The following is a 24,744-nucleotide window of genomic DNA, read 5'->3' on the forward strand; positions in this document are numbered from 1 at the left end:
TGTCGATGACAGGGCAGTCAGTTGATGGCTAAGAAGCACTGTCATTGAGCTCCTTACTCACGTTACCAAGAGCTCTGGGGAGCCGAGGGAGTCGGCACCCCGAGAAGCAGTCGGCGCCGGGAGGACTGCTCACCCTCCATTCAGGAGGTGCCATTAGCTGTCGGTCGTCCGGCAGCCTGGTACCAAGAGGCTCTCGAGCCCCTTCAGATTCTGGCACTGACTTCCTGCATCGGCCCTGCAGCCTTTTCTGATGGTAGCTCTCGATGAGCGTCTTGCGGGCCATTCTTCCAGGACTTCTAGAAGGACTGCTCCGTCAGCCTGCTTCGGTTACCGGAGGTGCTTGCGCCTCCCGTACCTACCTGCTGAAACGGCGTCTGGCCCATCTCCTGTGAGGAGGTCCCTGCCCTCCGGAGCCGGTTACCACCCGGGTTGACTCTCCCTTGACGTCGGTGGAGGAAGCTTTGCCGGAGTCCAGGCAGGAGTTGACTTCTCGACATCCCTCACGAGGACGTCGATCCTCGAAGTCGAGACAGGCTTGGGTTCGGGCTGCTCTTCGAGAACTATTGTCCGATACCAAAGAGGCGCATTCATGGGGAGAGGAGGAAGACCCCAGGTATTTTCGGAAGAAGACTCACAGGGGCTTCCTTCTGATCCTACTTCGCCTATTGAAGTTAGACAATCTCCATCTGAGAGTCTTTTCTTTTTCATCTTTTGTGCGGGGGGGGGGGGGAAATGTCTAAGGACATTCTATTTCCCATGGAGGCTGTGGATGAGCCCAGGGCTGAGATGTTTAAGGTTCTGGATTACTCTTCTCCGCCTGCAGAGGTTGCAACGGCCCCCCCTGCACAATACACTCAGGGAAATGATGTTGCGGAATTGGTCTTGCCCTCTCTCTAATTCAGTGGTCAAGAAGAAGTCCAAATCCCAGTACAGAGTCCATGGTGAGCCTGTGATGGTGAAGGCCTAACTTCCTCACAATTCTATGGTAGTGGACTCTGCACTCAGAAGAGCCAAGAGTACTAGAGACTATGCCTTGGCGCCCCCCGGGCAGAGAGTCTAGGACCTTGGATTCTTTTGGGAGGCGTACGTATCAGGCTGAATGCTCACCGCCAAAATCCAAACATACCAGCTGTACACCAGCATTCACTTACGGAACTCGGTTAAGCAACTGTTCAGTTTAGTTGAAGCTCTCCCTCTGGGCAAATAGCACAAGTAACTGAAAAAGGGATCAATTAGAAAACTAAATAGTTTGCATACTTCCTAGAAAGTACCAGTGGAGATCAGGACATATGTAACTGTTCACCAGTTATCAAATATAACTGGTTTTTACAGGGCTTCAGGCAAAGAGCTCTCTCTCTTTCTCCCAGGCTGAAACTGAAGCAACAGCCAGCATCTGCTGAGTAATTCAAACTCCAGGCAATCAGAGCTCAGAACAGTCAAGTTTCACATAAAAACTGGTTACATCACTACAGGCACTTCCTGTTAATCTGTGCCAACTATGACCCCTAAGGCAGGCGGATTTGCCCTGCTGAAACACGGTCCCATGTCAGGTCCATACTGGTGCAAATAAAGGTTTTCTCCTGGACAATTGCCTGTGTGGGATTTTTTTCACATATACTACCTGGTTATGCCATTCGGGCTCACCAGTGCCCCAGCTGTATTTCAAAACTTTGTCAACAGCATCTTCTAGGATATTTTCCTGGCTAAATTAATTCTGAAGAGTATTTCTCTAGTTTGGCAGCAGATGAAGCATGTTTATGCTTAAAGCTGTTAGTTAAGGCAATAAAACAAAGTAGAGGAGACAACAAGAGTAGCAGCTCTGGGAGTATATGTGAAAAAAATCCCACACAGGCAATTGCACATTTTTTTTTTGTCCACTGTTCCAAGTTCTGAAATAAACACATTTGTTCGTCCTGCCTGTCTGGACTGATAAAGAACCCTAGTGGTTTGTGTGTTGGGTCTGTGAGTGCTTTCTGGGAACTATGGGACCACTGTAACCTAGAAATCACTGGGGATAATTGGAGAGCAGGAGACTCGCCCAGAGGTGGTTGTGACCCAGTCGGTGGGTGCTAGTAAAGAGCACAAGCAGCAGGTGCAGGCGGACCTGAGCTGTGCTGGGTACAGACCCTTTAAGTGACCGCAGGGTAACCCCAGGCAGGTGGCTAGGCATTTCGTGACAGCCTCCCTATGGAGGACCCAATCCTCAGGCGTACGGGTACCAGTTTTAGCTTTGATATGTCCCTGGATGTTCCTGTACACTGAAGAGACTGGGATGGCCTTAGGCAGATCCTGAGGAGGAATCCCAAAGTGGTGAATGAGTGCTTCGTCAATGAATTTCCTCTGGCTCCTGAATCTACGAAGGCCTCTCAGTTTAAGGGGTTCTTGGTTTAGATTGAGCATTGCTGGAATTCGATACAACAGAGCTTGCAGTTAAAAAGCTAGTACACAGAGCCTTGCCTTCTTAGGTCTTTGGCTGCTAGCTGTGTTTTATCTAATTTGTCTGTTTTAGAGAATCAACTGACTATTAGGTATATATGCCCTGTGGGAACCTAATAGTCTAAGCCCCTGACACATCCTCTAGGAGGCGAAACGTGGCCACGTTGGGCATTGTATGATCCAGAGTGATTACAATAAATGTTTTACCAACATTAGGAGTGTCTTCTGCTACTTGTGGACTGCTTGATATCTTCTGCAGATTTTAGTTTCCTCTGTTTAGACTGTCCACTACTGGAGTTGCCATCGAAGCCCACTCTAGCCCATCCTGATCTGTCTTGCCACACATGGGACACAGACCAAAGAAGTATGTCTGACATTAGCCTCAGTTCTCTACTGCTGAAGCTGCCATAGTCTTGGAGCTTTCAGTTCTTTTGAGAGTAGATTCAATGACCATAGACTAGTACAGAAGTTGGAGCTCTCAAATCCAGGAGCCTTCTGGACTCTATACATAGAGTTGGCCTTCTTATAAATAGGCAGTATATATATATTTTTTTTTTTGGGAGGGGGGGGTTGTCTCCCAGTGCTTCATCTGTATTGCCTTAAGGATGCTGTGACAGCTTCCTTACGATGGAATCAAAATCAAGGATGTCCAATATTTCTGCCCTCCAACGTAAATGGGATCTCTATAACAAAAGTGGTAAGGACAGCTTCTCAAGGGGAGGATTTTCTCCCTTCATGATGAGGGAAAGGATCTGAAGGAAGGTTCAAATATCTCTTCCTTGAAAGAACCTGGGGCTCTTCCTCAGAATCCCAGGAGCAGTCCATTTCAGACTTGGGTAGTAGTAGTCCTGTCTGAGTCTGCACTCACCTCAGATGACTGGACTCATGTCAGGCCCTGGATGAGTGTGTCAAGGAATGGCACAGGATCTAGACCCTCAAGGAAGCATCCCAACTGAAGGGCTAGATATCAACACTGTCTCAGCTGGTGCCAACCCCAATGTCCCTTCAGGCAATGGTGTCATTGCTCTTCAATGCTGTGAATGACAACAGACTGTCTAGTCTTGCACGATAGTGGCAGCGGAGGGAAGGCGCCCGTATCTGCACAATGCAGTCTTCTAAATGTTTCTACAAAGTGGTTGAGAGTTCTCCGCACTGGGGATCTGTCAATGATGTCAACCATCTGTGAGAATCTGCTGTCCTGCTCGTCCTTGGAGAATAATTTTACGAGTGTCTGAACACTGCTTATATGGTATCTGTGTGGTGGTGGTAGCATAAGTCTTGTAGTTTGCACAAGGGTTCAGATACTGATAACCCCTTGAGAAGAACTTAGAAGTTTCAATAGAGTGTAGAGGGCCAACATTTTCAGGTACTCTGGCCCATTTTGTCTGAGGACCTTGGAGATCAGAGAGTTTTAAATATGGCCCTGTAGGGTACTGGTAGCCAGTGCAGTTTTGCAGGAAGGATATGATGTGGTCACGCCACTTGAACCCTCCTCTCTATCACTACTACTACTACTACTTAACATTTCTAGAGCGCTACTAGGGTTACGCAGCGCTGTACAAATTAACGAATAAGGACGGTCCCTGCTCAGAAGAGCTTACAATCTAAAAGACGAAATGTCAAGTTGGGGTAGATGAGATTTCTTGAGAAGAGATGAAGTGATTAGGTGCCGAAGGCGACATTGAAGAGGTGGGCTTTGAGCAATGATTTGAAGATGGGTAGGGAGGGGGCCCGGCGTATGGGCTCAGGGAGTTTGTTCCAAGCATGGGGTGAGGCGAGGCAGAAAGGGCGAAGCCTAGAGTTGGCGGTGGTGGAGAAGGGTACTGAAAGGAGGGATTTGTCTTGAGAGCGGAGGTTACGGGTAGGGACGTAAGGGGAGATGAGGGTAGAGAGGTAAGGAGGGGCTGCAGATCGAGTGCATTTGTAGGTGAGTAGGAGAAGCTTGAACTGTATTTGGTATCTGATCGGAAGTCAGTGAAGTGACTTGACGAGAGGGGTGATATGAGTATATCGGTTAAGGCGGAAGATAAGACGTGCAGCAGAGTTCTGAATGGACTGAAGGGGGGATAGATGGCTAAGTGGGAGGCCAGTGAGGAGTAGGTTGCAGAAGTCAAGGCGAGAGGTAATGAGAGAGTGGATGAGAGTTCGGGTGGTGTGCTCGGAGAGGAAGGGGCGAATTTTGCTAATGTTATAGAGGAAGAAGCGACAGGTCTTGGCTATCTGCTGGATATGCGCAGAGAAGGAGAGGGAGGAGTCGAAGATGACACCAAGGTTGCGGGCAGATGAGACGGGGACGATGAGGGTGTTATCAACTGAGATAGAGAGTGAAGGGAGAGGAGAAGTGGGTTTGGGTGGGAAAACAATAAGTTCAGTCTTGGCCATGTTCAGTTTCAGGTGGCGGTTGGACATCCAGGCAGCAATGTCGGATAAGCAGGCCGATACCTTGGCCTGGGTTTCCACAGTGATTTTCTGGTGAGGAGGAGATAAAGCTGGTGTCGTCAGCATAAAGATGATAGTGGAAACCATGAGAAGAGATCAGGGAGCCTAAGGAAGAGGTGTAGATTGAGAAAAGAAGGGGCCCAAGGACAGAGCCTTGAGGAACTCTACCAGAGAGCGGGATAGGGGAGGAGGACGAACCATGAGAGTGTACTCTGAAGGTACGATGGGAGAGATAGGAGGAGAACCAGGAGAGGACAGAGCCCTGGAACCCAAGGAGGACAGTGTGTTCAAGAAGTAGGTTGTGACTGACAGTGTGGAAAGCGGCGGATAGGTCGAGGAGGATGAGGATGGAGTAGTGACCTTTGGATTTGGCGAGGAACAGGTCATTGCAGACCTTAGATAGTGCCGTTTCTGTCGAGTCTAGGGGGCGAAAGCCGGATTGGAGCGGTCACGCGACACAGTGTACATGGCATTACAGTAGTCCAGTGGTGATGTTTATCACAGCATAGATCACTGTGGTGAGACTCCTTTTCAATATATGGAGAGAGATTTTATAGTTGCTACAAGTTGTTTGAATTTGCACAAATCTAGTAGTAATCCAAGATTTCTGACCTGTGATTTTAAGGTGAGTTCATACTTCCTAAAAGGTAATTTGAAATCAGGTACTTGTCCCATTTGTGTTAGGAAACCATAGAATCTCCATCTTGCTTGGTTCAGGCACAGGTTTGTGTTGTTTTTTTTGCCCCATCCTGATATCTCTAACTTGGTTTTCCATCTTGGCATATCATTTTTCTTATTCTGTGGTCTTGTTTCCATACCTTTTTTTGCTTTCTCTATATAATATTACGTTTTCTTGTTTGCTTCTTTCTTGTATCTTACTTCAGGGTGGACATTAATACTTCTTCTCTTTCCTTTCTTTTCTTCTCATCTCCTCTTCCAATTCCTACTCTTCCTACCTGCTTTCGCCTTTCGCTATTCCTCTTCTTTTCTCTTACATACTTCCCCATTCCTTACCCCCATTCTCCTAAATTACCTTTCTACTTTTCTTCCTCTTTCTCAATTCAGGGTCCTCTCTCACACCTTCAATCCCCACCATCCAAGATCCTCTTCCTCTCTAGATATATTTGGTCCTCTCTATCTCCACCACTGCTCCATAATAAGCCTTCTTTCTCTCTATCCACTCTCTCCCTCAAGGATATAGTCTTTAATATTCCAATTCTGATAAAAGGATGGAAAAAATTGTTCTCTCCAAATTTTGTAGTTCTATAGATGAAGTTTGAGCCATTTTCCAGCCCAGCAAGGGTACTGCACAGGCATGGTGAGAGTGCTGTGGTCTATGGTGGATTAAATCAGTCTCGAATGGCTCAGGACGTTGATGTCCTGTGGAATCAGTTGGGATCTTATTGTGGCTTTTGACAAGGTCCACCATGATTTGCTGTTGGTGCATCTGCAGGAGATGGACCTATTTGATGCTATACTAAGCTGATTTAACTTCTATCCCAAGGACAGAACACAATGTGTAGTATGGCAGACTGACCATTCAGTTTGTGTCCCCTAAATCATGGGGTCCCATATGAGTCTCTGTTATTCCTAGTTTTAATTTATATAGTACCTTTAGGTTGGAAGTATACTGGTTTGAGGCTGAGTTTTATGTTTATATGAACAATAATTAGCTGATAACATACATAGGATGATCAGAGGAAAGGGCAAGCTATTTTGAATATTTAGTTGCAATTTCGGCTTGGCTTAAGTAGAATATTCTGACCTTAAATGCGGAGATATCAGCGATGTGGTGGGTATCACAGACGAGTAAATGCACTACAGTAGCATCTTTGCATTTGTCAGTCAGCCGCTTCAGCTGCAGGACACTTTTGGCAGTCTGTGTTTTGGTCCTCAATTTGATTTAAGGCCACTGATAGGATAGGTGGTCAAGGCTGTTTGAAGAACTTCCTTCAATTGCATAGCTGAACACTTACAGTTCATAGAACCAACAAAATCAAATTCTCCTGAATGAAATTAGTTGACTGGATTATTGTAATTTTTTTTACTTGGACCTCATCCAGATTAACATAAGGTGTCTGCAGCTAGTAGAAAATATAGTGGTGAAGTTCCTCCTGGGGAGGGGGTAAGCAATGGGATCGCATGTCCTCTTACTGCAGAATATTCACTGGCTTTTTGTATGGACCAGAATTCAGTTTGCAATATATGAAGCATAGATTTAAGTGGTTTTCTCCTGCTAGACCCCTTAAGTCATCCCAGAAATGGTTTTTGCTGCTATCTTTGTTTGGTAACAGCTCATATATTCTGCACGTGAAACTGTGTTCTACAACAAGGGCCTGCTTTTTGGAATAAGCTCCCCCAGGCTTTGCAATGAGCTTGAAAGAAGTGGGAAACTACAAGCTAGTAAGCCTCACGTCAATGGAAGGAAAATAATGCAGTTGCTGCTGAAGGAAAAGATAGTTAACTTTCTAGAATCCAATGGTTTGCAGAATCTGATTGATTTGTTTGACTGACTGGGTGACCAAAGAATTGGATAAAGGGACATGCGCTAGATGTAATCTACTTGTGTTCAGCAAAGCCTTTGATACAGTTCCTCGCAGAAAACTCATGAATAAGCTGAGAGGGCTGAACTTAGGACACAAAGTGGTAAACTGGATTGGAAACTGGTTGACCGACAGGTGACAGAGGGTGGTGGTAAACAGAATCCGCTTGGAGGAAAGGAAGGTGAGTAGTGGAGTGCCTCAGGTGTCAGTACAGGGGCTGAATTCTGTTTAATATATTTGTGAGAGACATTGCTGAAGGGTTAGAATGCCTTTTTGCAGATGACATGAAGATAACTAATAGAGTGGATATCCTGGAGGGAGTAGAAACAATCTCCAAAAATTAGAAGAATGGTCAAAGGTCTGGCAGTTAAAATTTAACTACTATGCTCAATTACAGTCCTCTAATTTTAGCACAGTTATATCAAACAAATCTTAAATCCAATCAAATTTAATGGCTTGTGTGCATAAGATGGCAGAGACTATAAACACTAGTAAAAAAGGCCCGTTTCCGAAACCAATGAAACGGGCGCTAGCATGTGGTTTTTTTTTGTGTGTGTGTGTATGTGTCACGGAGTTATTTTGTGTGTGTGTGTGTGTGTGTGTGTACGGTGTGTGCAGGTTGTTGATGTGTGTCTTTTTTTGTTTTTTGCTTGGGGGTTGGGGGATGTGCTGTGCTGTGCTGGCAAAGTGGGTTGGATTGGTGTGTGGCTTTGAGGGTGTGTTTCTGTTGTATTGTGTGTGTGTGGTTTTGTCTGTCAAGGAGGTTTGTGGAGGGGGAGGGGTCTTTCTGTTGGTGAAATGTAAATGTGGTTGTAGGGGGGTCAGCCTTTGTTGAGTGCTGTTTTTTTTTTTTCCATGTTTTTTTTTTTGTGTTGTGCTGAGGCAGCAGTGTTGTTTTAGATGGGCGGAAGGTAGAGGAGCACGTTCTTTGTCGGTATTTTTTGGCCGTTTCAGGGCTGCTGTAGGGGAATGCTGGAAGAGAAATGTGCTGTTGGAAGCAGCGCCATCTTTTTCCATTGGGCTGGGGTTCTGGGCATCCTGGAGGTGGGTGACGGCTTGCCTGAGGACGAGGATGGTTGTTGTAAGTTGGCAGAAGGGAGAAGAGCACGGTCTCGGGCCGTCGGGGGGTGATCCGATATGTTTGGTCCATTTCAGGCCAGCTGCAGGGGAATGCTGGAACATTTATGCGCTGCAGGAATCAGCGCGGTCTTTTCCGGTGTGCTCGGGAATCCCGAGGTGGGAGACAGCTTGCCTGAGGCTGTGGATGGTTGGGCACGTCCTTGGCTGCTTCGGCAAAAGGGGAAGAGGAAGGGGGTGGGGAGTTACCTGCAGCCGCCTGAGGAACCATGTATCTTTGTTTGTATTATTAGTTTGTATTTCTGTTGAAGAAAGAGTGGATGCCTTTCAAATGATGGAGGTGGTGCGTCGGTGTGCGGTTGTTTCGTTAGTTTGGCAGCCATTCTCCAGCGATTCCTGGCAGGGAAGGAGAAACATACTCCTCCCCTTTCTTGGTCGCGGGTAATCCTTCCAGCTGGGCCGCAGCTTGTCCTGTTCGCCCACGTCCCAGATGGTGACGGGCACGTTGTTTCCGGCTCCTCTGATTCCATGTCAACGATCCCAAATATAGTCTGTGCTATAGGCCCTCTGGCACTCTTCCGTACCGACATTAGGCATTTAAAAATTCCCCCCTCCCCGGTCTATTTTTGCACATACCCACAGCAGGAATATTCTTCTCTCGTTCCAGCGGTGGTTCTGCGCTCTCCGTGCTGCACAGATAATGAGCCATTCTGCTGCGGAATGCTCCTCCCTTATTGTCACGTAGTTTCCTCTGATTGGTCTGTCTTACGTTGCCTAGTGTTGCCTGGGAACGGTGTTGTGATGGTCCTTTGTGTTCAGAATGTTGAGTGTGTTTTTTCTGATTGGTCCGTCATGCGAGGGCGGGCAGAGAGACATGGTCAGTGTTCTGGCTTCACCACCATGAATCCATGAACCCTTCAGTGAGTGACTGAGTGACTTCAGAACGTTGTCTTCAGAACGTTGAGGGTGAGTTTTATTATAGTAGATAAGCACATAGTTTATTACTAATAAATATACTGAACACATCTACTACACAATCCCAAACTTCCAAGCTTCGATGACAACTTCAGTAGTTGGAGAGTATTGATAAGAAAACTTGATGTATGAATTGTTTTGTAGATTACTTTTTTACAACAAGGAGAGCGAAGACAGGTAATCTCTGGAAGTAATGGCTGAATTTCATTGGGCAGTTCGATGAGGATTTTGCTTATATGAGGGAGACATGCGTATAAGATTTGGAATACAAATATACATAATTTAAAGGTAATTCTGGCATTCAGTGGGAGTCAGTACAATTTTAGAAGGGAGAAGCCTTTGTGTATTGTGGGTAACATCTCTTTATGTTGTTTTCAAAAGGGATATAAATTGTTACATCATCAGCATACATGAAGGTGTTAAAACCATTTGCTTCCAGTTTTTACCCCAAAGGAATAATCATAACATTAAATAGTATGGGGAAAATTAGGGAGTCCTGTGGTACTTCGCAGTTAGGTGACCGTGGCAGGGAAAGAGACCAGAGTGTTTTACTTTGTAATGTCTAGACTTCAAGAAACTGCTAAGCCAATACAGGAGATTACATTGATTCTGAATAGATCTAATAAATTTAGTGGTATATTATGATCGACTATGTTAAAAGCACTCGACATGTCGCAATTGAAGAATGATTATCTTTCTGCCTCTACTCAGTTATTTCCTGAAATTTACTACTACTTAGCATTTCTATAGCGCTGCCAGGGTTACGCAGCGCTGTACAAGTTTAGACAAGGGGAAGGACAGTCCCTGCTCAAGAGAGCTTACAATCTAAATTTACCAGGAGAGTGGCCAGTACAGTTTCAATGCTTTAAGAATGTATAAATCCAGACTGAGAACTATGTAGGATGGAGAAAGTATGAAAGTATTCCCCAAGTTGTTGTTCTATGATTCCTTCCATCACCTTGACAAGTAACGAAATAGAAGCAACAGGGTCTTTAGTTAGAGACTTTGCTCCTACTAATCTGAAGATTGTTTAGGACAGGAGTAGTTTGGCATCACAACCTGGGAATATCATCAGACCATGCCTCTAGGAGTTACATGCTTTCTGTGGCCACAATAATGCGGTCACGGCCATGGAATTTTGATAACTGCTGGTTTAATGATAAACCTTTTTTTTTGTTACATTTGTACCCCGCGCTTTCCCACTCATGGCAGGCTCAATGCGGCTTACATACTGTATAGAGGTATTTATTTGTACCTGGGGCAATGGAGGGTTAAGTGACTTGCCCAGAGTCACAAGAAGCTGCCTGTGCCTGAAGTGGGAATTGAACTCAGTTCCTCAGGACCAAAGTCCACCACCCTAACCACTAGGCCACACCTTCAGCTCTCTCCTAAGTTACACTGTCCAGTACTTCACAGATAAAGCTATCAAGACTGGGGAGGACTAAATGTATCCTTTTCAGACTCAGAAGGTGGACAGAAACTGAAATCAACATATAATGTTAAGCAAGCAATCAGCTACAGTAAAAGTACTTTGGTTGCATAGGATTAATAAATACATGTGCCATAAAGTTGCACAAATATAATTTTGCTTAGTGTTATCAATGCAAATAGTTATTTTTGAAGTAGTACTGGTAGATCTGTAGATGAATATGTGATAATAGAATATCAACAAAGAGGAGTTTGCTGGTTTTCTTATTCTGATAAATGCAGGAAGGTCCTTATAGTCCCTATAACCTAAACCCTTCTTTCAAGTCAAAGCAGCCCATCAGATTTGAAAAGTACAATAACAAATTATTTCTTTCAGTTCCTGATACTTAAATATCAGGTAGAAATCACTGAACTGCTGAAGAACCAAGTAAGAGAATCAGGTTTGCTCGAAAACTGCATACTTATAGACCTAACTCAATGATTAATTTACTAATGAAAGTCATATTGACATTTTAGTATTTAACAGAATCTTTTGGTGCAATTAAATCAATAAAATAAGAATGGTACAAGAGCAACAGACTGATGTACCATGAAAATAAATACTATACTAATCTAGCTTTACAGCGAGAAACATCTTTGTAAGAGTGAGCCAAGAAGAGCAACGTAATTGGAATAACTCCCCAAACTTCTACATGTCTTGGGTGGTTATGAGTCCAATTACTAAATTTGCTGTAGCTGGGAAACACCATCAGGCATATTTCAAAGCACCTTAGCCTCCCAAAGTTCCATAGGTTTCTATGGAACTTTGGAAGGCTAAGTACTTTGAAAATGAGCCACCCATGTGGTCTAGGCTGCAGCAAAGCAAAGGCAAGTCTCAAGTTGGGCCTATTATCTGCCAATGCCAAGTACGACAATGCCCCCCATCCCTGGATCCCTCCTCAAATGCCTCCCTATAAATCTACCCTCCCCTTGTACCTACAGTGGTCTCCCTAGTAAATAGTGAGTGAAGGGATGAAGCTGGAGCTCCTGTGCTGGTTGGCTACTACCAGGAGGCTGAGGCCACCATTTTAAGGTAGGCCACTGCTGGGGCAGGAGCACCAGAGGACTGACCCTGCTTCCCTATACCACTTAAAAAGGAGACACCCAATAGGTGCTGGAAGGTGAGTAGATTCCTGGATTGAAAAGAGTTTTGAAAAGAAATAGAAGCAGTGTGGAGGTAAGTTCCAAGGTATGCTGTCTGAAAAGCTATCTGGGGTTGGAGGATTATGGGAAGAGAGATCTGGGAAGATGAGGATGAGTTTGAACTAGATCTCGGAGAATGGGAGTATTTATTTAACATGCATTAATTGCTGTTTAGCGCACATTATTGCCATAACACAGCTTAGTAATCAGACCTCTAGCCTGGCCCACAAAAGTCTGTACTTACCTCTCCCTTCTTGTTTTTTCTAGCTTGTCTTTCAAGATCATGATCTCTTTCTTAAGCATGAGCTGCTGACTTTCTGCATCCCGCAGTTCTTTCTTCAGATTCTTGATTTCATTAGCATGCAATGCCTCCCTTTTGGACAATTCTTCCTCATAAAAAACACTTTTCTTCTCCAGGTCAGCCTTTAACTTGGTGATTTCTTGTTGATGTTCTGTGCTGCTAAGCCCTGGTAAGCGACCAATTTGTTTTGCTACAGGAAAATACAATTCCGAAATTAATTTCCCCCAATCACAGCAATTAAAGCTCATTGAAAAAACAGGCTCATGGGTCAAACACATCTTCTGCACATATATTAAACAAAGAAGAGAATGTGATCTGTTGGTGAATGAAATACATTACACATTTGAACAATCTATAATATTTAAAATGTATGAAAGGAGTCAATACATGCTGTTACACCACCTTCCTCATAAAGGTGGTAATAAATCTTTATAAAAACAAACAAATGCATCTACCATTCCCCTGACACTTATCAGGGTAATCTTGGGATCTAGTGGAGCTATGAATAACCCCTGGGATCTAGCACTATTTTACCACATGCTATTAAACAGGGGCTTAAATTTAAGAATGGGAAGGTCAAATGACTGGATTATTAGATTTAAGAGTCAAATCATAGTCTTCAGGTTCACACAGCTCTATATTCTAACTGCTACTATACAAAGCCCATTTAGAATGGGCTAGGGATTGAGAATTCATATCCTTATAGCACTACAGAAAAGCTTACACCTATCTGAGACTCTTACATCACCTGATCTGCTTGCTCTCTCTTATACAGTGGGTTGCCAGGAAATGGAAGAGTGAGGTTTGAACCACTCTTCTGCTTGATCACTTCTTTCTTGCGATATTCTGATCCATACTTTATTGATTGCCTGTTAGGTTTTGTTATATTGGATGTTGCATTTGAAGAATGAAGATAGCAATCTCTTTATCATGATTTCATGGTTGGGTTAATAGTCTGAACAAACCAACCAACAGCTACAGCTTGAAGATTCTCCCCACAATATTCAAAACCATTTAAAACGGCCAGGAATGGCACCTGATCAGTTAAATGGTACTTAGCCGGCTCAGGGGTCCTTTTACTAAGGTGCACTGAAACATGGGCTGCGCTATTGTAGGCGCATGTTTTGGGCAAGTGCAGATAACCCCCTTAACTTCTGAAGAGGCCTTTAGGATCCAGTTGTTAAGGTACAGGAACACCAATGCCCCTGGTTGTGCAAGCAAACCACTATCACCTACAAGCATTTCATGAAGACCCTGTGGGTGAGGACAGACCAAAGAAAGAACTTTGTACTGGAAATGACTGAGCTAGAGACAGAAATTAAAATATATCTGTAGCTGGAATGGAATGTGAATGTAGGCTTCTGAGATGAAGTATACTGTACAGAGACAATCCATTTCTTTAGAAATGGTATAATAGAAGTAAATGTTTCACCTACAATTTCTCCTTGTGCAAAAGGTGATTGAGGTCTATGAGATTCAAAATCAGATGTAATCCTTCAGACTTCTTTTGAAATTAGAAAATACCTCAATTTGTCTCCCATGGAGGAATAAGTACCACTGCATTGGACTCCAGCAGAAGAGAAACCTGTGAGAGATAGGGAGGTGGGTCCAGTGCAAGGTTCATCTGAGAGCCACTTCAGAAGCCTAAGGAAGGAACCCTTTTGGTTTATACTCAGAACCAGGAATATGTGGTGATGCTATGCCAAGACTGGAACAAAAAATGAACCTGACTCCCCACAGGAAGGGCATGATACATATTCTGGAGAGGTTCTGACAGTTGTGAAAGAAGGTGGTCAAAAAGTCAGCTACTGTTTTGCTGAACCAGGTATAGATTGTTTGTTTAAGGTTTTTTTTTTTTGTTACATTTGTACCCCGCGCTTTCCCACTCATGGCAGGCTCACTGCGGCTTACATGGGCAATGGAGGGTTAAGTGACTTGCCCAGAGTCACAAGGAGCTGCCTGTGCCTGAAGTGGGAATTGAACACAGTTCCTCAGTTCCCCAGGACCAAAGTCCACCACCCTAACCACTAGGCCACTCCTCCACTCAAGTTGAGCTCTCTGTCTTTGAATGATGGGTATTGATCTTGTAGAGGCTGTTTCTGATAATAGAAACTTTTGTGCTGGTAGGATCCTTTGAATTACCAGTTTAATGCATTCATCTCCTTGACAATCCAAAGAAAGAGGGTGGTAGAGCCAAAAGATGCTGAAGGGTAGAGCATTTATAGTACTAAATGTCTCTTTCACCTTACCTCCAAAGAGGGTGTCTCCCGTGCAAAGAGCATTCACTAACTTAAAATATACATCCTCATATTCTTGGTTCTATTTTTAAAAAAATATTCAGAGGGCTCATCTGCTGGAATGGGAAATTAACAGGTTCTGAGATTTCCAATCAGTAATCAACCAATGGTGTACAGTGGTGGTTTCTTTTAAGAATGTCTCTGATATAGATTAGTAATAAATAATACTTGAAAAAAAGATTTTAACCCTCTCCATTCACAAAGTGTATATATTTCCAGATTTGACTCCCAGGATTCAAGTATTTAGGAGAAAGGTCTTGTGGCTGTGGCCATGAGTCTTTGCCCTGGGAATGTCCTTCTCTTGAAGTATCCTTGGATATAATTAAATACCAAAGTAGAAACTGTGTGTTTATTGATCTCTCTTATCTTGGAGTTCTTAAGCGCCAAAGATGTCAACTTGAAAGAAATGGAGAAAATCTCACTAGATAAAGACAGGCTCAACACATGGCAATGTACTGCCAGGCCTTAACAACAGCCAAAAAAAAATATTTCTCTCAACACACTGAACAAGCTGCAAATTCAATCACGCAACTACTGAAAATAGTAAACAGCCTACTGCAAAACCCACAACAGAACCAGCTTTCCCGGTCAAAACTAACCAGTAATGATTTTGCCAATAAAATTAAAGGTCTTTGACAGGACCTACAGACAATCCCATTAAAGTCCCTATTAGCTAATGAGGAGAACACTCTCCCCCCCCCCCCCCCACCCACCATGTACAGCCATCTGAGACTCATTCAATCAGGTCACAGAGGAAGCTCTTGAAAAAAATCCTGAAAGATCTATGACCTACAACCTGTTCTCTTGACCCCTGCCCAGCAAAAATAATACGAGCAAGCATAGGCCTCATTGAAGAAGCCAATAAAATTGTTAACTCCTCTCTTGTGGAAGGGCAGCTGCTAACACCACTAAAATGAGCTGTGGTGCACCCCCTACTGAAAAAGAGCTCCCTTGACCGTGACAAGCTCGAAAACTTACCGACCAGTCTCTAACATTCTTTTCCTGGCAAAACTTAAAGAACAGAGCATTCAACTCAACAACTGGCTAATTGAAAGTAATTGACTAGACCCATGTCAATCTCGCTTCAGACTGGTATGAAACAGAGACAGTTCTTGTGTCCCTTCTTGATAATCTGCACAGAAACCGTAACAGGGAAATGTGCCTCGATACTACTGTTGTTGGATTTCTCAGCAGCCTTAGATACTGTGGATCATAATATCATGCATACAAGGCTTGCAGAAACAGGTATCAGTGGCACGGTATTTACATGGTTCAATCCTATTTGTCAGACAGACATCAGTTCTGTTCAGCAACTACTAGTAACCTACAGGACTAATTTAAAACTCTATGTTTGATTTTCAAGGTCCTCAGACAAAACGGGCCAGAGTACTTAAAGAGTAAGTTAGCCCTTTACATACCTTTGAGATCTCTAAAGTTCTCTCAAGAAGCCTATCTGCAGCCTCATCAAAAGAAATTGTATGAGGGGCTACGTCTAACTCGAGACTACCTCTATTTCAGGAAGCAGGTTGAAAACCTGGCTCTTCTCCCAAGCCTTTAGTACATAGGGTGACTGACTAAACACCACTCTCCATCTGGACTAGCTTGCTACACACACTGTAACTTAGGCCAGTTCCTTATATTTTGTTTAACTGTACAAAGAACTTGCCTTGAGTTTAGCTACCCATCTATTTATTCCAACTGACTCTTAGTGCTGTTAAATCTGTATATTTTTGATTCTGTTTCATGATAGTCCTATTTTTAGGTTTCAATTTGCTGTTTTCAAGTTTACCTCATTTATTGTATTTATGTTTATATTTGGTCGTTTTTACTATTGTTATGCTGTTAACAAAATTAAAATTTTACATTAAACTGTAACTGCTGTACACCTCCTTGGGTGAATCTCTTCATAAGGGTAGTTAATAAATCCCAATAAATAAATAAGCCACTAAGTTGGCCCCCAATCCCTCTTATTTTGTTGTTGTTGTTTTTATTTGCTGAGGAGATATCAATGTTAAAGTTTTTGAAAAATCCTCCTAGTTAGCCATGCCCACAAAAATAAATCAAGGTAAACTGATCCATAAAAGTATCACAGTGACAACAGGTGAATGGTGGACCCGAGAAAGGTGATTTGGCAAAAAATAATTTATTAAAAAGAAATAATGAAAACTTAAGTAATACGTTATATCAGGACAGAACAAAAGCAGAGACACAGGAATAAGACCATAATAGGAAGCAAGGGTCAACCCCCCCTCCGCCATAACGTGATTTAATATTATTTTAACAGTACTACTACTTCAATTTAATTTGGGACACTTCTCAAGGCCTACAGATCTGTTGAGGCATCATATTACATTACTTTACATTAAGTGCAATGAATTGTATTTCTGCCCATTTTCACCCTTCAAGCCTTCTAGAATGAGCCATTACAGCACTGCATCAAAGCAGAGCACAGAATATCACAATATCATTCCCAACAGATAGCTAAAAATAAGCAGCAAATTTGTGCCTCCTCCCTGAATGTTACCCACTCCACATGGCTATTGGGGAAGTGGAAGAATGGCTGCAGTCAAGTTGGGGTACATCAACAACATATTTTTTTCACAGAAAGGGTGATGGATGCTTAATGCCCTCCCAGGGGAAGTGGAAATAAAATGGAGATGGAATTCAAAAAGGTGTGCAATAAACAGAGGTATGGAAACAAATTACTGGGATAATCTGCATAGAGTAACGTTTCAGCTTTAAAAAGCAGTGGATAGCCTTATTGCACTTCCAAAAAAGCATGGTGTAACCTGGACAGAGCAGCAGATACAACCCTAAACAAGGCATGAGTAACTACCTCACTGGAAAAACAAATTGGGCCATTTCATTCTTTCCCTTGCACCCCTTTTCCTCATTTTTCTTTCACTCTAGCATGAATTTTCTTATCACTACACATCCATCCTGTATACTTTTCATCATCCTGTCGCACGTCACGCTCCATCAGCATATTATACACATGCATTTTTAATTTGCATTATATGATGTAAATGCTAACACCACCACTTCCCTCACCGTTATTTTTGGCGCACTTTTTCGGCTTTCTCTGTTTTTTCACAGAGACGTCTGATTGCTTTGCTGTATAGGTGAGCTTTACACTTTGGTTCTTGCCGCATCTTTTTGTAATGCCTTTAAACAGTATAATAACCTAGATATATTTATACTGCTGTTTTGCATCATGCTGAACTGATAAATTTACTGTAACTATTGTGATAATGGTATGTCTATTGGCGTTAATTATACATTTGTGAACATGACATCGGCACTTCAAATGAGTAGACTATCGCGGTACCTCTTGAATATAGTGTCTTCTTTCACTTCTAATTTTTTTTCATATTGTATATATTTAGCAATTTTTAGCTTCACTGCACATGATGGGACTGTATACACACACTCACTTTGGACAGGTTCTAATATATGGAGTCCTTTTACTAAGGTGCACCGCCTAGCAGTACTACATGCATACAATTCTCTCTCTCTCTCTCTAGAGAGAGAGAGAGAGAGAGAGAGAGAGAGATTACTTTGTACCTCACATTTCATTTGCCTGTATTTGGTTTACATATATCGTTTACAAGGTTTTCATGTGATTATCACATTTTATCACATCTATCGTCATTTTTCACACATGTCCATCTTTGTACACATTATCTCTCTTCCTCCGTTGCTCGGATGAGAGCCCATTCACTAATAATGTTATGTTTCTCCATATATTTTATTATAATTATGTGTATGTTGTCACCGATGCTGGTGGATTTATTTGCATTCTGTATTTAATCTGTTATGCTGTGCTTAAAATCATTATATATATACATATATATATATATATATATACATATATATATATATACAAACACAAACACACACACACATATATATATATATATATATATATATATATATATATATACACAGTGCACTCCATTTAAGTGCACGTCAGAAAAGCGCATGCTCTGTTTAACTGCATGCCGTACTTCGGTCCCATTTTTGGTGCCATCAATTTCTATGGGGACAAACTTTGTTTAGCGCACCACTGATAAGTGCAAGATTCGCTTATATGCATGTTTAAGACTGCTCCTGTAAGGAAAGACTCTGCATAAGCGGGCGCATGGATATGGACGTCGATTGGCATGTGACAACCAATGAGATTTCAAATTTACCGCCCCTTTAACTGCCACAGGCAGAATAAGCGAAAGAATGTTGTTAGAGTGTACACTGGAGTCGTCGTTGTCGTGGCAGAACTGTAAGATTAACACTGGCTAAACGAATAGAAGGTCTTAAAAAATTAGAAAACAAACGAAGTCAAGCATCTATTGCTAAGAATATGGTGTCAATCCCAGTCAAATTTCATGTGCCTTGTAGCAGAAAGATCAGCTTCTGGAAGACTGGCAAAACAATACAAATCCACACCGGAAACATAAAGGGCGGGAAAAGCTGAGGAGGTAGAAGATGCTCTTCTTCAGTGGTTTCTCGAGTCAGGAGCAGACAGTTTCCTGTCAGTGGTCCACAGCTTATGGAGAAAGCTAACCAGCTAGCTGAAAGTCTTGGACTAACTGAATTCAACGCCACTGTTGGATGGTTGGAAAGATGGAAGAAGAGGAACAACATAAAATTCAAGAAACAGCACGGTGAGAAACAAGACGCTGATGACTTTGGTGCTGAAAATTGGGTTGTTTCAGTTCTTCCTATCACCTTGAACGAGTTTGCACCTCATGACATTTTCAATGCTGACGAAAACGGTCTCTACTGGTGAGCAATTCCTGATGGAACACTTGCATTCAAACATGCCGAAACTATTGGAGGCAAAACGTCGAAGGACCGACTGACGATCCTCTTTTGCTGCAATATGGATGGGAGTGAGAAGTTGGAACCACTCATCATTGGAAAGAGCAAACAGCCCCGTTGCTTCAAGAATGTTAAGTGACTTCCTGTGTCATATGAGGCTAATCCAAATTCATAGATGACTGGGGAAATTTGGAAGCAGTGGCTAAAGAAGTTAATGCGGGCACAAAAGCGTCAGTTTTTGTTGCTTTGTGATAATTGTGCTGCACACAGGGATGATGTCAGGCTGTCTAACGTCAAGGTGGTCTTCCTGCCACCATACACTACCTCTCTGATCCAACCTATGGATCAGGGGGGCATAATAGCCAATTTCAAGCAACATTATCAGGCTCTTGTGCTACGTCGTCTGATGAGCGTTATGGATGACCAGACTGGCAAGGATAAACGTGCTGTTGAACTGGCTCATAGTCTATCACTATTGATTCCCTTCATATGCAGAAAGAAGCCTGGAATCATGTTACACAGGCAACCATTGTGAACTGCTACAAGCGGGCAAGCTTTGATAAGGATGTGGAGAGGGACGAAGCAGATGCAGCTGTTGCAAATGCGTCAGATGAACAGGTTATTGACATCCAGCTGGTGTTACTGAAGAGGAGTTTCATCACTACGTAGCTGTTGATTACGATCTACAAACAGCTGACAACAGCACCGATGTCGAGATATGCGCCTACACGCAGGCAACAACGGCTGATGATGAAACAAATGATGAAATGAGCAGTGAGGCACATGCTGACGAAATTCAACACCTCCTCCTGTCACTTTTGCAAGAGCGCTGGAGAGTCAACACCGTGCAGGCCTATCTGGAGGCCACTGGATGTCAGTACTATGACAGTTTTACAGTCTGGAAAACGAAGTCTATGGAACTCATAGACACAAGAGAGAGTGTACAGAGGACTATAACTGATTACTTCAAGTAAGCCTATCGTCAGTTAACGGAGACTGTATACTGTACGTATAATAATAAACAGTACTGTACATATGTTTATCAGATGTCAAGCTTCTTTGGGTCACAACGGTTAAGGGCACGCTCCGGTTAACTGCATGTATTTCTTTGGTCCCAGATCCTTGCATTTAAGTGGGACTGCACTGTGTGTGTGTGTGTGTGTATATATATATATATATATATATATATATTTTATGCTGTGCTTATAACATTTATATATATATTTATACATACCTATTTATATATTTATACATATTCTTCTACTATCATTTTTGCTCCAGTTTTATTTTTACTTATATTTTATTTATATTTGTACTCTTTCTATGATGAAGGCATTGAGCTGAAACACGGCCCATGCAGGGTCTTTATATCAGCTTTTTTTGTCAAATAAACTCTTGGATGCTCTTACTACTAATTTGTCTTGGTCATTTGGATTTCTCCTCACTTCCCCCCCCCCCCCCCCCACTGGTGTTGCTAGTCTTTCCATGCTGTCATTTATTTTACCACAATAGGAGAAGAGAGAGTACCCCTATTATTTGTAAGTGCTCTGACCCAGTGAAAGAAAAGAGTGATTAAATAATACTCTTTTGCCTTGCTGCATAATGAGAATGTAGGTGTTAGGCGTCAGGCAGCTGACCTTAAGTCCTTCCAGCTCACTCTTTAGCTGTTTTGAGTACTGTTCGCTTCTCTCTCGCAGTTTCTTTTCCTTGGAAGCTTCTGCTGCTGCAGCCTCTGCCTGGACTTCAAACTAAAAAGAAGGGAAGGAAAGGAACAGTAGATAGGTTATGCTAGGTCTTTCTTCCCTTGGTAGAAAAACAATAAGAAATAAGTATGTTTCAGATGCAAAATCAATCTTCAAAATGAATCTCACAACTGCAAAGTGAGACACCATTGCAAATCTGATGGTATTATAGCTAGTTTCTACTACTTGGTGTAGTTTTCATACTTCCTGAAGAGGAGTACAAATGGTTCCATCTAGCAGCCAGTTCACACACAGTGCAACACAGAAATATTTGCACAGAAGCTAGTGGTAAGCTACAAATAAAGGTAGTAAGTAGAGGCTGCACATGATGGTCCCTCGGACTCAGCATCTTAATGGCATAAAAGCGAAAAATTCATAGAGAAGGTGCAAAAGCAGAGAAGACATGTATTTGAAATCAAATTCAACAAAACTATTAGCCATCCCCTTGTGCATCTTTAACACAGAATCACTTCAGTCCATATCCTTGATTTTCATCATTTAACAGTGTGGTACGCAAGTATGTTGTAATTTATTAACTAAAAATATTCGTACATCTTTAGGGTAAAAATTCCTTAATTCCACTTATATTGCTTGGCAGCTACCAGTTTCAGAAAATAAAGCAAGAGACAATGCCTCTTGTAAAGCAGCAGAGTAACCCTCACCTTCGCTGAATCCAGAATCACAGAAGAATAGTTTCCAGCTGAAGGTCACTAATGAGAGCTCACCTCCTTTTTGGCTCTTTCTGTTCTACGTAATCTTGCCGGAAGCTCTCAATCTTCTGATTCATCACATCCATCTCTTCTTCTTTATCTCGGAGTTGTCGGACAAACCTTTGTTTCTGGGATCGTAAATCTGTCAAGCGCTCATTCATCTCAGAAAACTCCTGCATGGCTAGCTTCCGTTGACTGTGTGCCTCCTTCAGCTCTTTGGTTTGGGACTTCAATTTCTCATTGAATTCATTATTTCCTGGATTAAACAACACACCATAAAGATGACAAGAACCTTACAGGCTGAAGAAAAGTTTCCATTTTGTTTGGCAAATAAGATCATTCCAAAACAAGTTAAGGGGGTCTTTTACTAAAGCTTAGCTCGAGTTATCTGCAGCAGGGCCCATAGGAATAAAAGGGGCCCTGCTGCAGATAACTCGAGCTAAGCTTTAGTAAAAGACCCCCTAAGAAAGGCAATGCATTAGCAGTGCGTGTTTCTAGCAAAAAAGGTGCCGGTACTCAAATGCCAGACCACCCTTCAGGGGTGAGGTGATCACTGAGGGACCCACCCCACAATAGCCATGCCCCCTGCAACCAGACAATCTATGAAAAGGCAGAATTGGTGTGTAGAGCCTGAGTTCTTTTGCTATAATTTGGGGACCATGAGTCAATTTTAGCAGACAATGAAAAAGGTGCCGGTACTCAGTACCCCCAAGTACCCCCTCAAAAAAAGCCCTGTGCATTAGACACATTAAAAATATAAATGTAAGAAAATAATACTTAACATTGTAACTTTCCTAAGTAGGTGACAATATTTAACATGTGGAAGACAAAGAAAACTACAGATACCGTGAGCTAGAAATACAGCCAAATCTATGACACTCTGGATTTAAAGAAACTATATCTGTAATTAACAGGTAGGAAATTCTTAATGGATACCTCTTCCATGATCACCACCAAACCAGCAAACTCTTCATCCTACAGGATAGTACACATTCATCTGAACACAGACTCCAAAGTTATTCTGATGTCCATCACATTAATAGCTTTCTGTTTGGAGCCTATCCTCTTACTTACACAGGAGTTTGGGACTGGGCAATCCCTCTTTGTCTGTTTACTTTTTCTCCTTCGTATCATTCATAGGTCATTGGCATATAACACCACATGTGTTATATATTGAGGGTAATTTTATAAAACAAGCTTACTTGACTGGAAGATATGTGCACGAGGTATGCTTATTTTATAAAGCTAACTGATATATATATGACTGCTTTAATAAAATAACTCCTACCCCAAGGAATTTCCTAGACAAAGTTACACCTGTATTCAGGCATGCGTAACTACCCTTTTATTTTATGCATAATTATCTTAAATTTAAAAATGCACAAAAGTTCAAATTTTGACCCCAGAAACACATCCAACCATATAGAATTAAACTTACACATATATAAAGTATATCAATTTACAGATCTAAGGCCAAATGCTTATTACTGTGGGTAAACTGCTGTTTACCTGCAGAAATGACTTATAAAATTACTCCCATTAAGTCACTTTCTAATAAAAATAAAAAAAATCCTGGGAAGAACCAAAGGAAGTAAGGTAATGCTCATCACAGTAACAGCAATTCTCAGAAAAATCATCAATATCTTAAATCATTCAGTCAGAAAAACATGCCTGGGCTCTCACCTAGTCCTATATACAATAGGTCTCTTCTCCATTCTTTATAGTTTATCTGATCAGAGGTGGCTATTACTAGGCAGAGTGAGGTAGCAAATGTTTGGAGGTGGCAGCAAGTGACTGAAAAATGCCCGCATTGGCTGCCTCTCTCTGCTGGCCCTGGGCAAGGCTATTCTCTTCCGCCTCTGTCCAATAATGAGCATAATGCCATTATTTTTTCTTGGGGGGGGGGGGGGGGGCACATGCTGGAGGAGTTCCCATTCGAATGTGGCAAAGAGGCAGCCAAACTAAAAGTCTGCACTAGACCTTTAAACCTTTGCCCATGCACAAGGCCTTCCATATGCCTCCATCTCTGAAGAAGGAAGTCTGCATTGGAGGGGGTAAAACACGGCAAGTCTTGAGTGCTGACTTTTTTTTTAAACTGCTGCCATAGACTGTGAAAATGGCACTGGTATTGGGGGGGGGGGGGGGAGAAATGCTGGACATAGGGGTTCAGGAAAAACAAAGAGAAGGGAGATCCAAGACACAAGCGAAGGGAAGAAAGAGGAGCGATAGAGAGGGTATATAGAAAGGAAAGGGGATGGGATTTGATATACCGCTTTTCTGTGATTACAATCAAAGCAGTTGATATATTATATACAGGTATTCTTTTTGCCCAGGGTCACAAGAAGCCACAGTGGAAATTGAACCAGTTCTCCTGGTTCTCAGGCTGCTGCACTAACCATTACGCTACTCCTCCACTACTGGACCTGGTGGGGGGGGGGGGGGGGGGGGGGATGTCATATGAGGTGGAGATAACTAGACAAGGAGGAGGTACACAGAGAGAAAAGGGACAATGGACATAGTGGTGAGATATATGGAGAGGCAGAGATTTACTGAAAGTCTGGGAAAGAGGTGGATTGCAATGGTTATAAGGAGGAAGAATGAAATCTAAATGGATAAAGAGACAGAAATGAAAGAAAACTGAAAAGGAAAGATCCATATCACAGATGGGTATAAGGGAGGAAGTAAAAAAATATTTAAGAAAAAAGAAATAGCAGGCAGAGGAAAGCAGAAAAAGAGAGACTAAAAACAATATGTTTAGAAAAAAAATGAAGATAAAAAATAAATTTTATCATCAGT

The 24,744-nt window shown here is 42.4% G+C and overlaps 1 protein-coding gene across 1 annotated transcript in view; it reads right to left on the minus strand.

Moving 5' to 3' along the window:
- The window catches only part of LOC115465558 (serine/threonine-protein kinase MRCK alpha-like), an 806,479-nt gene that overhangs the window by 323,990 nt on the left and 457,745 nt on the right, over positions 1 to 24,744 (minus strand). The window contains 4 exon segments of the mRNA XM_030196108.1: positions 12,325 to 12,571; positions 21,130 to 21,244; positions 21,964 to 21,992; positions 21,995 to 22,204. Of these exon segments, the coding sequence (XP_030051968.1) occupies positions 12,325 to 12,571; positions 21,130 to 21,244; positions 21,964 to 21,992; positions 21,995 to 22,204 (601 nt within the window).

This window comes from Microcaecilia unicolor, chromosome 3 (assembly GCF_901765095.1).
Source record: "Microcaecilia unicolor chromosome 3, aMicUni1.1, whole genome shotgun sequence".
In the NCBI taxonomy this organism is placed as follows: Eukaryota; Metazoa; Chordata; class Amphibia; order Gymnophiona; family Siphonopidae; genus Microcaecilia; species Microcaecilia unicolor.